At 48.7% G+C, this 14,126-nt stretch overlaps 1 protein-coding gene across 1 annotated transcript in view; it reads right to left on the reverse strand.

Annotated features, from left to right (window-relative positions):
* Positions 1 to 1,014: 1,014 nt before the first annotated feature.
* The window catches only part of CYP39A1 (cytochrome P450 family 39 subfamily A member 1), a 68,265-nt gene continuing 55,153 nt past the window's right edge, over positions 1,015 to 14,126 (reverse strand). The window contains exons 11-12 of the mRNA XM_083435605.1: positions 3,321 to 3,492; positions 1,015 to 1,337 (exon numbers count right to left, since the gene is read on the reverse strand). Of these exons, the coding sequence (XP_083291731.1) occupies positions 1,177 to 1,337; positions 3,321 to 3,492 (333 nt within the window). The 3' untranslated portion in view covers positions 1,015 to 1,176. The remainder of the gene's footprint in view (positions 1,338 to 3,320; positions 3,493 to 14,126) is intronic.

Genomic DNA, 14,126 nt, shown 5'->3' on the forward strand with positions numbered 1-14,126 from the left:
GTGTCCCTGTATTGCAGAGTGTTGGACTAGACGACACCTGGGATGCCTTCCAACTCCACAATTCTTTGGTTCTAGGGTCCCATGTTGTGGAATACTCTTCCAGCAGAGATTCTGCAGGCCATCTTAGCTGCTAGCTTTCAGGCATCTCTTAAATATTTTTATGCCAAAAGAGCAAATTATTAAGTTGTTTAAACTTTTTCAAGAAGAATCGGTCATTTTTATAATTATTTTCTAGTTTTTACGGTATTTGATGTTTGGTTCTACTTGATATTTTATATGAAGGTGTGGTCTTTAAATATTTGTATAAATAAATAAGTACATTATTAATCTCCTTTTTGTCCCTTAGCACACTTTTGTCATCCAAAGGTCCAGCTGGTTTCCTGCTTCTAATTTATCTAAGGTGGGTTTTTTTGTTTGTTTTTTACTGTTGATCTTAATATTTTTAGTGTTGTGCTTCTTATATTTTTGTCCTTGTTACTGTTGCATCTCTTATTGCCTGCAATTACCTGCAGTTCTTTTGTTCTCATTTGGACAAAACTTCCATTTTCCTAAAGGAAGCTTTGTTGCCTCTAAGAGCATCCTTTTGTGTCCTTTCACTGCATGGAGGCACCTCCCATCTTAGACCCAAAACTGAAGGTTTAGATAGGACTAGATATATTGGAAGGGGAAATGATTAGATAGTGTTGAATGTAACTTGTTCCCTGCTCCGCAAAGGCTGCCAAGCCATTGCCTTCTGTAAGTCAACATAAGCCGTGTAGTTAAGCAGGGCTTATGGGGATCCTGTTTGAAAAGGAAGCTTACTTGGAAGAGTAACTTGTGGATCCTGAATTGCAAATCACTGGTACTGTTCATTGAATGATGCTTGACATTCAAGTGAGCAATGAAATATTGCCTAGTCAACTTAGCTCACCAGCCTTGCATTATCTGACCCATGCCAATTGTTCTGTGTGATGTGCAATATGATTACTGTAGCCCCCCACAAACAACAACAACAACAACAACAACAACAACATATACTCTTTCGTAAGATTTCATTGCAGCAAAGAGTGTATTCCAATAAGGTAAATATCCAGAAACACAATATATTTTTACCAGACAAACAAAGCCAATAGAAATTAAAATACATGGGAAGACTACAGAAGTGGAATAAAAAAGAGGTGCTCTTGTTGGAGAAAATCAGTTAGACACAGAAGGTGGCACATCAGGACGTCGAGTTTGAACAATTTTGGGCTTGGGTGAATTGTTTGGGTCTCCCTCTTCTGCTGCATCCGTGTCACAGACATGCACCACGACACTTGGGGTGGACTCTGTACCTGCGTGCAGCTCGTATTTCTCACCTGCAAGCAAAGACAAACATTTAGACTAAATGCTATTTAGCATCATAGAGCCCCACTAGAATACATTACTGCTCAACAGTCAAGAGGGGCGTCACGGTTGGAATAAGACCTAGGAGACCAGTGAGCCATGGAGCTCGTTGTGTGACCTTGGATCACTCGCTGCCTCTCAGCCTAACCTACCTCACAGGGTTGTTGTGGGAATTAAATGAGGAGGGTGAGAATCAAATGAAAAGGTAGGATATAAATGCAAAAATGGCATGAATGGATTTTGGACATTGACTCAAGACCCTCATGATGCCACTATTGTTTAAGTATCCCATTTGGGACACAAACTGTAATTGAACATGCTTTTCCCTAACTTCTCCCCAGGGGGCAGTGTGTGATTGTTTAGTTTGTGGAGGAGCATTTTGCACGAATGCACTTACCATATTTGGCTGTAAACTGGCAACCAGTTCAAGTGGCCTTTGTGCTGTTCCATGTACGTGCGTTTTCTCCTTCACTGTAAAAGTCTTTAGAAGAGAGAGCGCGCTTGGGCAATACGAGAGATACCTGCTGCACAATACTACGTTGCCCTCTGTACTTTATAGTATGACTTTCTGCACAAGCAGAGATCATTCCCAAACAGAAAAAGAAAGAGGCAGCTCTCAGTGTAGCAGATGGGAGGAAACTTGATTAGCAAGCTTTGCCGACAGTGTCTATAAATCTATCTTCCTGATGAGTTTTATCACAGTGCCTATATTAAATTTGAAATTTAAGAATATCTTGGGATTCCTATCTACTAATTCATGTGTAATAAAACATTAATGGGCTTGTTGACAGGATAAAATACAAAGGGAGAAATTACAAGTGCTTATTTGCCTGCAGGCATCAGTTGATTTGAGATGACCGTTGGTCAGCTCCAAGGCCTTGGTGGTCATTGCCTGCTGCTCTGCAACAAAGGTCCACACATGCACAGCAAATTGTTTGAGTCTGTGGACATAGTTGTCTACCCCCAAGATACAGTACCTTTATACTGAGATTCATTTTGTTTTAACAGTTGCAATCCTAACCCTATTTACCTGGGAGAAAGCCCCACTGGACTTAACTTCTAAATAGAATGGTTAGAATTGCTCTGCAAGTTGGTTCATTACTTGGCCATCACATCCTCTTAGTTGTTAATTAAGCGCACAAACACCTATGTATTTGAGGATATGTCATAGAATACAGTAGATGGGAAGAAAGGTGGCCAGATGTTTTTTAGCAGAAAGAACTGTGCCTTCCTCCAGAACACAACAGCCCATCTCCTCAACTTCTCCAGTGGTCATTCAGACAGCAGCCATGAGTTGATCTTATGCATAGATCACTGGGCTGCTTGCTGAAGGTGTTTAGCATGATTGCATTGCTCCATTTATTTGTGTAGGTGCATGGAAGGATTCCAGAAGAGGCACAGCTAATCATAAAAGATCCTGCTGGTGGTTCTAGTCACAATCATGCCATGCAACAGAGTACAGAACATGGTGCCTCAAAACCTGAGCTTTTGGGGGGTTTTAAGCCACCTTTCTAGTTGTCCTTGGTTGTGAAAAAAAGGTAGAAATGCTATAGATCTCAGACCAAGTCAAGGTCTCATGGAGAAATACGGTCAGTGGTTACTTCTCTTGAAAACTGCAGCATGCAACCATACATCACATTTTTCATTTAGATAAGAAAAACTCATGAAATGCAGGTATTAAGTTCTGTGATGCTGTACATGTTTCAGTTTCAGAACTACTCTCAGAACAAGAAGTAGGAAAACTCATGTCCTTGGAATACACAGAAAATGTCCTCAAGCTGAAACTGAAGCTATCCATATAGATTTCTTACAATTCCTACCCAAGATTTGCACCCAAGTGATTAAAAAGAGAACTTTGGTGAACTTAACGATAGATAGAATTTAGGTATTCATGTCTCTATTGGCTCAGTTCATCTTCTCTTAAACTCAAATACCTGAAATTTCAGAAGACCTACCTGATTCCCGTTTAGAAACTGCATAAAGGAGGTCATAGTTAGCAGCAGGTGTTGCATCGTTCATTGGGTGCCAACCTACAGGAGGAGAGGCTGGAGGAGAGATAAGAAACTGCTTTGATGGCTGGGGTGGAGCCAAATGCAGTTTGTCCCCTTCGATCTCAGAACTCCGGACCTTTACATGGATGAAAGAAAGAGTCTCACTAAAGAAGAGAAGACAGTGCTTTGGCAATAAGTGCTAGCAATGCAGTATATACTGCCATTTTCAGAATATCATTGATATTGAATTTTGCTGGGCTGCTACCAGCTGAGTTTGTTGGCACCCAATGACCATTAAGTGGACCCACTTCTCAGAAGTTCATTGCATAAAATATGGGGGGGGGGACACCACATTTGGTGATAAGTCTTCCTGGAAGCTGAGAAATGTAGTAGTGAGATGTTGTCCAGTTTGTCCCACTGTCCTTTTTTACTTCTTTCTACATGTCAGATCTCTTCCAGCCACCTCCCTTATCTGCCCATCATTTCCCCCTGTCTCCTGAATGTAAACAGGAGCCTAGGATTTTCTTTGGTTATCCTATACTCTAGTTATGGCAGCTGGAAGGTATTGGGTCAAGATTAAGTCCTGCTGTGGTCTTGAAGATACACTGACATATGATACTAGTTAAGTCAGCATAACATTATACAAGGGCAATATCATAATAATAAATGATAAAATAATTCATTTATTATTTCTTTCCCTCCCTCTTCAGCCAATATGCCCATGAACCATTTACAACATGGAAAATAAAACAGTACAATATAAACATAGAAATGTAAAGCACAATAATGAACATTGACTGAGAGCAGTACGATCCAACACATTGTGCTCCCTTGGTGCACTTTTGGTGAACTCCCTGCACCAAAACGGTTCTCCATCAGAGATGAATCATGGTTAAAATGATTTCTGTTAGGGCTGGTATCTGAAGAGATGGGAAATAGGTGGTAGACTTCTAGCAGTCACTGGGTTGTGTGTTTAACTATAAGTTTAACCATCACCCCCAGTTGTGTCAAGGTTTCTGTGTATGAAATGTTCATTTAATAAATATTTTTCAAGGCTCTGGAGGTGAAACATTTATTAAAAGATAGGTGTGCATGCTTGAATCTACTATAGAGAAAATTAAACCTTCTTAACCTTAGTAGGGATTAAAGGGATTTTAAAAATCCTTTCTTTAAATAAGAATTACTTGTAAGATCTTGAAGACATTTATGCAATAGTGCACTTTATTTACCTCAGTTATACAGCTACATTATGTTTAAATCTTATGTAGAGAGTGGCTCTGGAACTCTTCAAAATACTTGGAATGTAATGAAAAATATTATGATTAACATGGATACTGTTATTGTCAGAGCTGGCTCCTGGTCCCAGCTCACAGAGGACCAACGCTAGCCAGTGGTAATGTACAAAAGTCTTTATTGAAGTACAGTTTCCATTTCCAAGCCTCAGCGCCCAGCTCTACGTCTAGGGTTTAGACCGGCGAAGCTCCATCTGAATCTCCGCCCCCTGTACACCAGTTTAAGACTCTAGCCTTACTCCACCTCTTCCGCCTCTCCTTTCTCCTCTGGGTCCTGCTACCCCCCGGGGTTCCTTCCTTCCTGGACTCTTCCGACGCAGACGTTGACCCCCCTGACTCCTCCCTCTCTCTTCGGCGGGCTTTAGGACCTGGCTCCTTATCCGGGCTGCCAACAGTGCCACCCTCCTGTACATTTGAACTTGGCGCGTGCGCGCAGCCTTCAACCTTCCTCTTGACCGTTTCCTCGCTCCCCGACGGAGGCGTGGTCAATCCTCCCTCATGTTCTCCCGCTGGCAGCGCACCGCCTGATCCCGATGCCTGGGACTCCTCCCCCCTACTGCACTCTGGTGTGGACGCTGGTCCGGATTTCCAACTGCTGCTCTCTGAGTCCCCTCTGGCCCCTTCTTCCTGGGGTGTCCCCCTGGGCACCCCCCTTGCCCTGATCATGGGAGCCCCTTTCTGTGAATCATCCGATTCACTGGAAAGACTCAGAGACCTCGGACCGCTGTCATCGCTGACATTTCCTTCGGACTCCTCCCCCTCGCTCTCCATTTCCTCCCTTCCCTGTGCCTCTGCTCCTGAACCCCTGACATCCATCCCCCCCTCGAAGCCCCCCCTTCCCCCCTCCCCTCCTTCAGGTGTGGGTGCTGGGTGCTCCGTCGTTGTGGGGGTGAATGGCGGATACAGTTCTTCCCCCTTGGCGTGCCTCCAGCCGGATAAGTCCGGCTCGTCCTCCGTGCTCTCGTCGACCTCGATTTCCTCTGCTTCCATCTCTGTGCCGCCATGCTCGAACCCAAGGTCCTCCCCCAACACGTCCATGTCCGTCTCTCCCCCGGTCACCTCTGGGGCCGTTGCCTGCCAAGGACCCCCCAGCCACTTCCTGCTCCACCGCTCCTCTGGTCGATCGTCCCACCAATAAGAGCGGTCTGAGGCAGACCCCGAGTGCGATCCCTCCGGGGAACGTGTGTCTAGTGCCGGTTCTTCGTCCGAGGTGAACCCCTGGAACGTGCTGGTTGAAAGCGTGGGTGTGAAAAGCCAGTCGTCGAAATACGCTGCTGGCATGGGCCTGTGCGGGAACAAGGCATGAAACTCTTCCTTGAGAAGAGGCTCGTCCAAGGCATAGTCCGGCACCCAATGGTTGGCGCTGGCCGGGGTACCTTCGCTGGCGAGAAAATATTCTACTCCCTCTTCCCCCCATCTTGAGTCTAAAATCTCTGTGACCTGGTTGATGGGTTCCCCTCTTGGCGACCCCCTCCTTGTGGGCGTCTCCCTACACGGGTCTGGTGCCGTGCCCGGCACCTGAAATCTGTGAGGTGCTTTGTAGGGCGTGAGCACTGATCTATGGAAGACTGGGTGCATTCTGGATCCCTCCGGAAGTGTCAACCGGAAGGCCACTGGATTGATCTGTGCCTCGACTTGGTAAGGTCCTAGCTGCTTATGTCCGAGTTTCTTCTTCGCTAACGATCTGGTCGGCACTGCCTGGGCTGCTAACCAAACCCAGTCTCCCACCTGTATGTCTTCCCCCACCCTTCTGTGCTTGTCAGCCTGCAGTTTGTATGCGTGCTTTGCTAGTTCTAACTGCCTCCGAAGCTGTTCGTGCACTTCCTGCAATTCTGACGCTAAGACTTCCGTTGCCTGTGGCTCCCCCTCCCCCAGTCTCTCTAATCCCGGGAAGGTTCTGGGATGCCTCCCGTTGTTGGCGAAAAACGGTGTCACCCCCGTGGACACGTGCTTCGTGTTGTTGTAGGCGAACTCAGCGAGCAGCAGGTAGTCCACCCATGTTGCCGGCTGCTGATTTGCGTAGCATCTCAGGTACTGCTGCATGATGGCGTTGACCCGCTCCGCTTGTCCGTTGGTCTGCGGGTGTCTCGCCGACGCTAGGTTGATCTTGACGTTCAGGAAACCCATCAGCTTCTGCCAGAAGTTCGAGATGAACTGTCGCCCCCGGTCGGACAAGATAGACCGTGGCAGACCGTGAACCCTGAAGACGTGGTCTATGAACAGTTTGGCGGTCTGTTCCGCCGTGGCCACCTTCGCGCACGGAATGAAGTGGGCCATTTTGGTGAACATGTCCACCACCACTAGCACTGCCGTCTTGCCTCTCGAGCTGGGTAAATCCGTGACAAAGTCCAGGGCCACCCTCTCCCACGGTTCGCTCGGTGTCTGCAGCGGTTCGAGCAGTCCCGCCGGAGGTTTGTGCACTGACTTGGCCCTTTGGCAGGTGTCGCACCTCAAGACGTAATCCGCGACTTCCACCCGCATCTTGGGCCACCAAAAATCTCTGGCTACTAATTCTGCCGTCTTCTCTTTGCCAAAGTGCCCGGCGGTGGGTGCGTCGTGCAACTGCTGCAGTACTTTCGCGCGGAGGTCGTCTCCCGGTACGTAGAGGGCCCCTCTGCGGATGAGCAATCCGTCGCGTATCTGGAACTCGTCGTCCTTCGCCGTGCCCTTGTGCACCTCCTCCATCTTGGCTTGTGCAAAGGGGTCTTCCTGAAGTGCTCGACGGACAGCTTCCAGATCCACGGTTGCTGAAGCGCACGCCCACGCTTCCGGTGCGAAAATGTGCTTGGCCGCTGCTGGTGCCGCCTCTTCGAGGTATTGCGGCTTTCTGGACAGTGCATCTGCCATGATGTTGTTGTCGCCTGGGATGTACTCTATCCTGAAGTCGAAATCTGCAAAGAACTCCGCCCATCGTATGTGCCGCTGGTTCAGGAACCTTGCCGTGCGCCAGTACTCCAGGTTCTTATGGTCCGTGCGAACCTGCACCGTGTGTTTGGCTCCGATGAGGAAGTGCCGCCACGCCTTGAATGCTGCATGAATGGCCAGCAACTCCCTGTCCCAGATGGTGTAGTTCTGCTCTGACTTGCTGAGCTTTCGAGAGTAGAAGGCACACGGTCTCCAATCCCCATGCGGGTCCTGCTGCAACAGTACTGCTCCCACTGCTCTGTCTGAGGCGTCCGTTTCAACTCTCATCGGTCTGCTGGGATTCACGTGCAGTAGCTGCTCTTCGGACGAGAAGAGACGCTTGAGGTTCTGAAAGGACTGCTCCGCTTGCTCCGTCCAGATGAACTTCTTCTTCTTGGAGCTGAGCGTGTCGGTAATGGCCGCTGTCTGCATCGCGAACCCCTTGATGAACTTGCGGTAAAAGTTGGCGAAACCCACAAACCGCTGGACCTCCTTCCGATTGCGCGGGCTCTTCCAGTCCAACACTGCGCGAACCTTGGCGCTGTCCATGGCGAGCCCCTTGTCCGACAACTTGTAGCCCAGGAAATCCACCTCCTTCCTGTCGAACTGGCACTTTTCCAGCTTGGCATACAGCCTATGCTCCTGCAGTCTCTGCAGAACTGCCTTGACGTCTCCCTCGTGGGTCTCCTCTGATTCTGAGAATATCAGGATGTCGTCCAAGAAGCAGACGCATTTCTTGTAGAGGAGACCCGCCAGTACGTGATGCATGAAGGCTTGAAAACAGTGGGAGCCATTTTGTAATCCAAAGGGCATAACTCTGTATTCATAGGTGCCCAGGGGGGTGAACATGGCAGTCTTCCATTCGTCGCCCTCCCGTATGCGAATCAGGTTGTACGCCCCTCGCAGATCCAACTTCGTGAAAATGCGTCCTTTCCTCACCGTTGCGAGCAGGTCGTCTATTTTGGGCATAGGAAAGGCCGTGGGCTTGGTCTTGGAATTTAAGATCCTGAAGTCCACTACAAGCCTCTTTTGGGGCGTGTCCTTCTTCTTCACAAAGAATACAGGACTGCCCCCCACTGCCTTCGACTCCCGGATGAAACCGCGTTTCAAGTTGAGGTCTATGAACTCCCTGAGTTCCTGCAGCTCGTCTTCAGACATGGAATACAGTTTCCCGGTTGGCAGCGTCGCCCCTGGCAGGAGGTCAATCTTGCAGTCATAGGGCCTGTGGGGAGGCAGCTTGTCCGCTTCTTTCTCGCAGAAAACCTCCAAAAACGCTGCATACTTGAGTGCACTGCTTGCAGCGTGCCTAATTGTAGCTGCGGGTCATCCTCTTCCCCTTCCGGGCTAGGCAGAATGCAATGTTCCGCACAGTAGGAGGAGCCGAATGTCAGTTGGCGCTGGTACCACGCCAAAGCTGGGCTGTGCCTGTGCAGCCAACTCATGCCCAATACTACAGGCGTGTCCGACAGGCGGGTGACATTGAAGCTGATGACTTCTCGGTGATTCCCAATTTGCATCACCATGGGAGGCGTTTGCTGCACCACTTGCCCCCCCCAGCAATTCCCTGCCATCCACCGTGACAACCTGCAGAGGCCGCGTGGCTGGCAGTAGTGCTATGTTGTGCTGTTGAATGAATTCCAGTCCTATAAAGTCTGCGTTACTACCAGAGTCAATGGTAATTGGCACTTCCATAGTGAGTCCATTGGGCAGTTGGAGCGATGCTGTAAGCTGCACCACTGGTTTGGGTGGGAGGGGGTCTGTGGGCTGCAAAATTTCTGGGGATTGCTTCATTGACTTGTCTGGCTGGACCCCAGTGCCTCTTCCTCCAGCCAGACTCTGTCGTTTCCCTGCTGTGGTTCTCTCTGCTGAGTTGCGTCTGTGACTGTAGCAGAGGCTGCAGTGTGCTTGTGGAGCCTCTGGGGACACTCTTTCGCCATGTGCTGAGCACTGTCGCAGATGTAGCACTTCCTGTTCCCTCTAGGAGGCTTCGCTTTGACTGCTCCCGGTGTTAGGGCTCTGGTAGCTGACTGAGCCCTGGCACCTCCAATCTCCATCGGTTCTTCTCCCCCTCCCTGCGAGGGTGTGGATTGCGCACGCGCTGCATCTTTGGGAAAGAGGGGAGGTGCTCTCGCTGGCGTACGTCCCCAACGTCCTTCTTCTCTGTTCCATGGACGTTCTTCCAGACGCACCCCAATCTCCAGCGCCCGCTGGACCACTTGCTGAGTGCTCTTTGGTCTCTCCCCCCTTGCAATCTCATCTTTCACATTTGCATTCAAGCCTTCCCAAAAAAGGTCTCTGACGGGAGCAGAATCCTTCTCCCATCCCAGCGCATGAACTAATCCAAAAAAGCGGGAATGGTACTGCCTCACACCGGCTCTGCCTTGTTTGAGCCCATGTATGTCTCTTCTGGCAATATCGATGTCTATCTTTGATGAAAAACACGAATCCATCGCTTTAATGAAAGCATCCGCATCTTGGAGCGCCGGATCATTATCTCTCCACAAATTCCTCAGCCACGCTTTGGCTTCCCCATGCAAATGGGACAAGATAAACCCCACTTTCTCTCGCTCATCTCTAAAGTCTTTTTCCAGCAGACCCAGCGCAACCAGCAGGTCTGCTCGGAAGTTAGGGTACTGCTGTAAACTCCCGTCGAAATGAGATACCAGGCTGCCCCCTCTTCTTCCCAGCCCAATGCCCTCTGGTTTGGGTCCCGTTTGCCCCTGTTTAGAAAGCACTTCCAACCTGGCTTGGAGATCCCTGTAGGCGGTATCCATTTCCTCTTCCCTTTTCCTGGATGCAAGTACCTCCGCGTTGAGTTGACTCACTGCATTTCGCAGTTCTGTTAGTTGCTGTTCTGTAGTCATTTTGCCTGATTTGTGTGAGCTCGCGAAGCACCAATCCTCTTCCCTCGCTGCGTCGACTCACGTTGCGAGGTTCTTGGTGCAAAACTTTTCTTGAGATGGAGCTTACTGTCAGAGCTGGCTCCTGGTCCCAGCTCACAGAGGACCAACGCTAGCCAGTGGTAATGTACAAAAGTCTTTATTGAAGTACAGTTTCCATTTCCAAGCCTCAGCGCCCAGCTCTACGTCTAGGGTTTAGACCGGCGAAGCTCCATCTGAATCTCCGCCCCCTGTACACCAGTTTAAGACTCTAGCCTTACTCCACCTCTTCCGCCTCTCCTTTCTCCTCTGGGTCCTGCTACCCCCCGGGGTTCCTTCCTTCCTGGACTCTTCCGACGCAGACGTTGACCCCCCTGACTCCTCCCTCTCTCTTCGGCGGGCTTTAGGACCTGGCTCCCTATCCGGGCTGCCAACAGTGCCACCCTCCTGTACATTTGAACTTGGCGCGCGCGCGCAGCCTTCAACCTTCCTCTTGACCGTTTCCTCGCTCCCCGACGGAGGCGTGGTCAATCCTCCCTCATGTTCTCCCGCTGGCAGCGCACCGCCTGATCCCGATGCCTGGGACTCCTCCCCCCTACTGCACTCTGGTGTGGACGCTGGTCCGGATTTCCAACTGCTGCTCTCTGAGTCCCCTCTGGCCCCTTCTTCCTGGGGTGTCCCCCTGGGCACCCCCCTTGCCCTGATCATGGGAGCCCCTTTCTGTGAATCATCCGATTCACTGGAAAGACTCAGAGACCTCGGACCGCTGTCATCGCTGACATTTCCTTCGGACTCCTCCCCCTCGCTCTCCATTTCCTCCCTTCCCTGTGCCTCTGCTCCTGAACCCCTGACAGTTATGTATTGAAGTTCTCACCCTGGCCACCGGGAGTATTGTGTGTGCAGTTTTCACTCAGGTCCATGTCAGTTATTTTAGGCGGGAAACCCTGGGTTGTTGTTGCTACAATGTTGACAGCTGGCTGCCTATAAAAGCAGGCCGGCTGAGCTGTTTGCTGTTCAGTTCTGTCCAGCTTACAAATAAAGAGCTGCTTTGGAAGAATCGCTGTGTCGTCTGCTGTGTCTACCCACTATTCAACAGATACTAGTTAATTTACAACATAAGCAAAAATATGTACCACATCACTCTTGGTTGTTATTGTTGATGTTTTTTTTCTTTGGAACAAAATCTGAATAAGGTGTATATGAAAAAGCAGCTTCATATCGTTCTAAGACTTCATTTCTGCAAGTCAAAATTTATTAAAACACCAATAGAATATTCTAGGTATGATTCAATATGCTTGTGCTAAACATTCCATTCAGCACCCCAAGCAAGCACACAGCAACGCTGTGCATTGCACTTTCACAGGATACCTGCAAGTTTCAGTTGTTCAAAGGTGTATACAGAGAGCAATCTTATACATGCATGCCAAGTTCAATGGAGCGCAATCCTAAGGATGCAACCCAAAACATGCCTACTCAGAAGTAAGGCCTACTGAATCCAACAGGGCCCGCTGCTGGGTAAGTGAGTGTAGCCAGTGCCTTGACCTGAAGATGTGTGGTCTCACATGTTCATATTCAAATTAGTTGCCAGGGCTAGAATGTGAAATAATAAGGTTGCATGTGCTCACACACACACACACACCATGACCCTCACAGATTATATGAGACTCTATTGCCAATCTACTATTGCGCAGCATGAAACAAACGTAACTAAAACATATGAGCTCATCCACAGACTACATACCAGCTCAAAAAAACATGTAACATACACATTATGTAGTGTATTATCAAGGGACTAAATATTTGTAAAGTCTTTACACAGGTTAAGTACATTAGGAAGGCTGGAATTAGTTCTTTGCTATATGAGAAGCTGCAGCACCATGCCAGATGTCTTGAAGCTCAACCATTATCTACTGAGAAACCATGTTTTGCTGGTGAGAGGAACATAGATGTAAGGAGTTGTTGCTGCCAAACTAGTAGAGATAAGGCTCCAGGCACACAGCCATTTCTGTCTTGCTGATTTATTACTAAAAGTTCAAAGCAGTTACAAGAGTTCAAACAAAAGCGTCCATGCTTCAGTCAATCAGATGTCTCGACTGAATATTTGTGATGTCTTTTTCCCCAGCATGCCCATCGGTGCAGGGCACGCCTCCTATTTCCTTTGTTCTGTGAGTAGCTAGTTCCGGGGACTGGTTGCCCCCTCCCTATTTCCTCTTCTGAGTCGGAAGACAAACTGCTAATGAGCTCTTTCGGCTCTCGATAATTGCTTCTCTCCCCCCCTCTCTAGCTGTCTCCCTTTCCCTGACAATAGACCACTCAACCAAATAATGCACTGATTATCTTGGTCCAAACTACCCAGGCTTTGGGTGGTGGCATTTTTGTTTTGTTTTGTTTTGTTTTGCAGTTTAGCAAACCTACCCTCTCATGCTTTTTATCCAAATTTATTACACATTCATTCTCATTAGTTTGTGGAGTGGTTGGGAATTTCCCCCTCAAGTCAGTATTAATCCTTGCTTCCCTGTGCATCCTTCCATCATTTGCCTTATTGAGTTTGCTTCACAAGAGCTCCAAATCAACTTTAATTGCACAGCCTGAAGCAGGGGTGGACTGTACTAATTCCTTTCGTAATCTGGCACCCTGTGTCAGGCCAAAGTTTGGTGCCCCCAAATGGATCTTCTCAATATTGGACCTTCTCAATTGTGTGGTCCCCTCATCTTAGTGCTCTGTGCGGGGGAACCCCCTGCATCTCCCTAAATCCAGCACTGCCTGAAGTTCCCAGTGTGTGGCCAAATCCCACTTGGAAGGAGCAACACCCTGGAAGAGCCCAAGCTTGCTTCCTTCCTACTCCCTCCTTGTCTCCTTTCCTTTTGTGTTATGTCTCTTAGATTGTGAGCCTGAGGGCAGGGGCTGTCTTCTCAGTGATATTTATGAGCAGCTCTGGGAGCCTTTTCCCACAGTACAGTGGGATGAAAAAGCATTGCATGGCCCAGACACAGAGGTCCAGCTCTGAGGGCCTTCTGGCAGTTCCCTCACTGCGAGAACCAGGCAGAGAGCCTTCTTGGCATTGGCGCCCTCCCTGTGGAACACCCTCCCATTAGATGTCAAGGAAATAACTGTATGACTTTTAGAAGACACCTGAAGGAAGCCCTGTATAGGGAAGCTTTTTAATGTTCGATGTTTTACTGTGTTTTAAATATTTTGTTGGGAGCTGCCCAGAGTGGCTTGAACTTACTGTTTAGCCCTGCAGATTACCCCACTGTTATTATCATTATTGCATTATTCTTATTTGCAACGGATACAACTGAAGAGAATTCAACATATGATATATACATGTGAAATATGTTCATCCTAGAGACTGTCAGCTGCATTCCCTTGCTCACAGAGGGGAAGAGCGTGGAGAGACAGGAGGAGGTAATTCTGCAGGAATGCAGAATGACAGATGAGCAGCCTAGTTGCAGTAGAAGCCCGAGCTCCACGAACATGGAGAAGGAAGTGGGGAGTTCAAGGGGAAGACCCAGACTGACAGTTTAAGCTCGGATTCAGAGGGAGGGCCACTGGAAATAGCCCATCCCATGACGCGCAGGCAAGCAAGAATTAATGAGAGGTGTGAACAGGAATGGAAGCAAAAGTGGGGCTTTAAATGGGAAAAGAGGAAGGGGCAGAACTCAGACCCGGCAACAGCTAATTTGGAAGCAGAC

The sequence above is a fragment of the Podarcis tiliguerta genome, assembly GCF_965153285.1.
Source record: "Podarcis tiliguerta genome assembly, chromosome: 3".
Taxonomy (NCBI): Eukaryota; Metazoa; Chordata; class Lepidosauria; order Squamata; family Lacertidae; genus Podarcis; species Podarcis tiliguerta.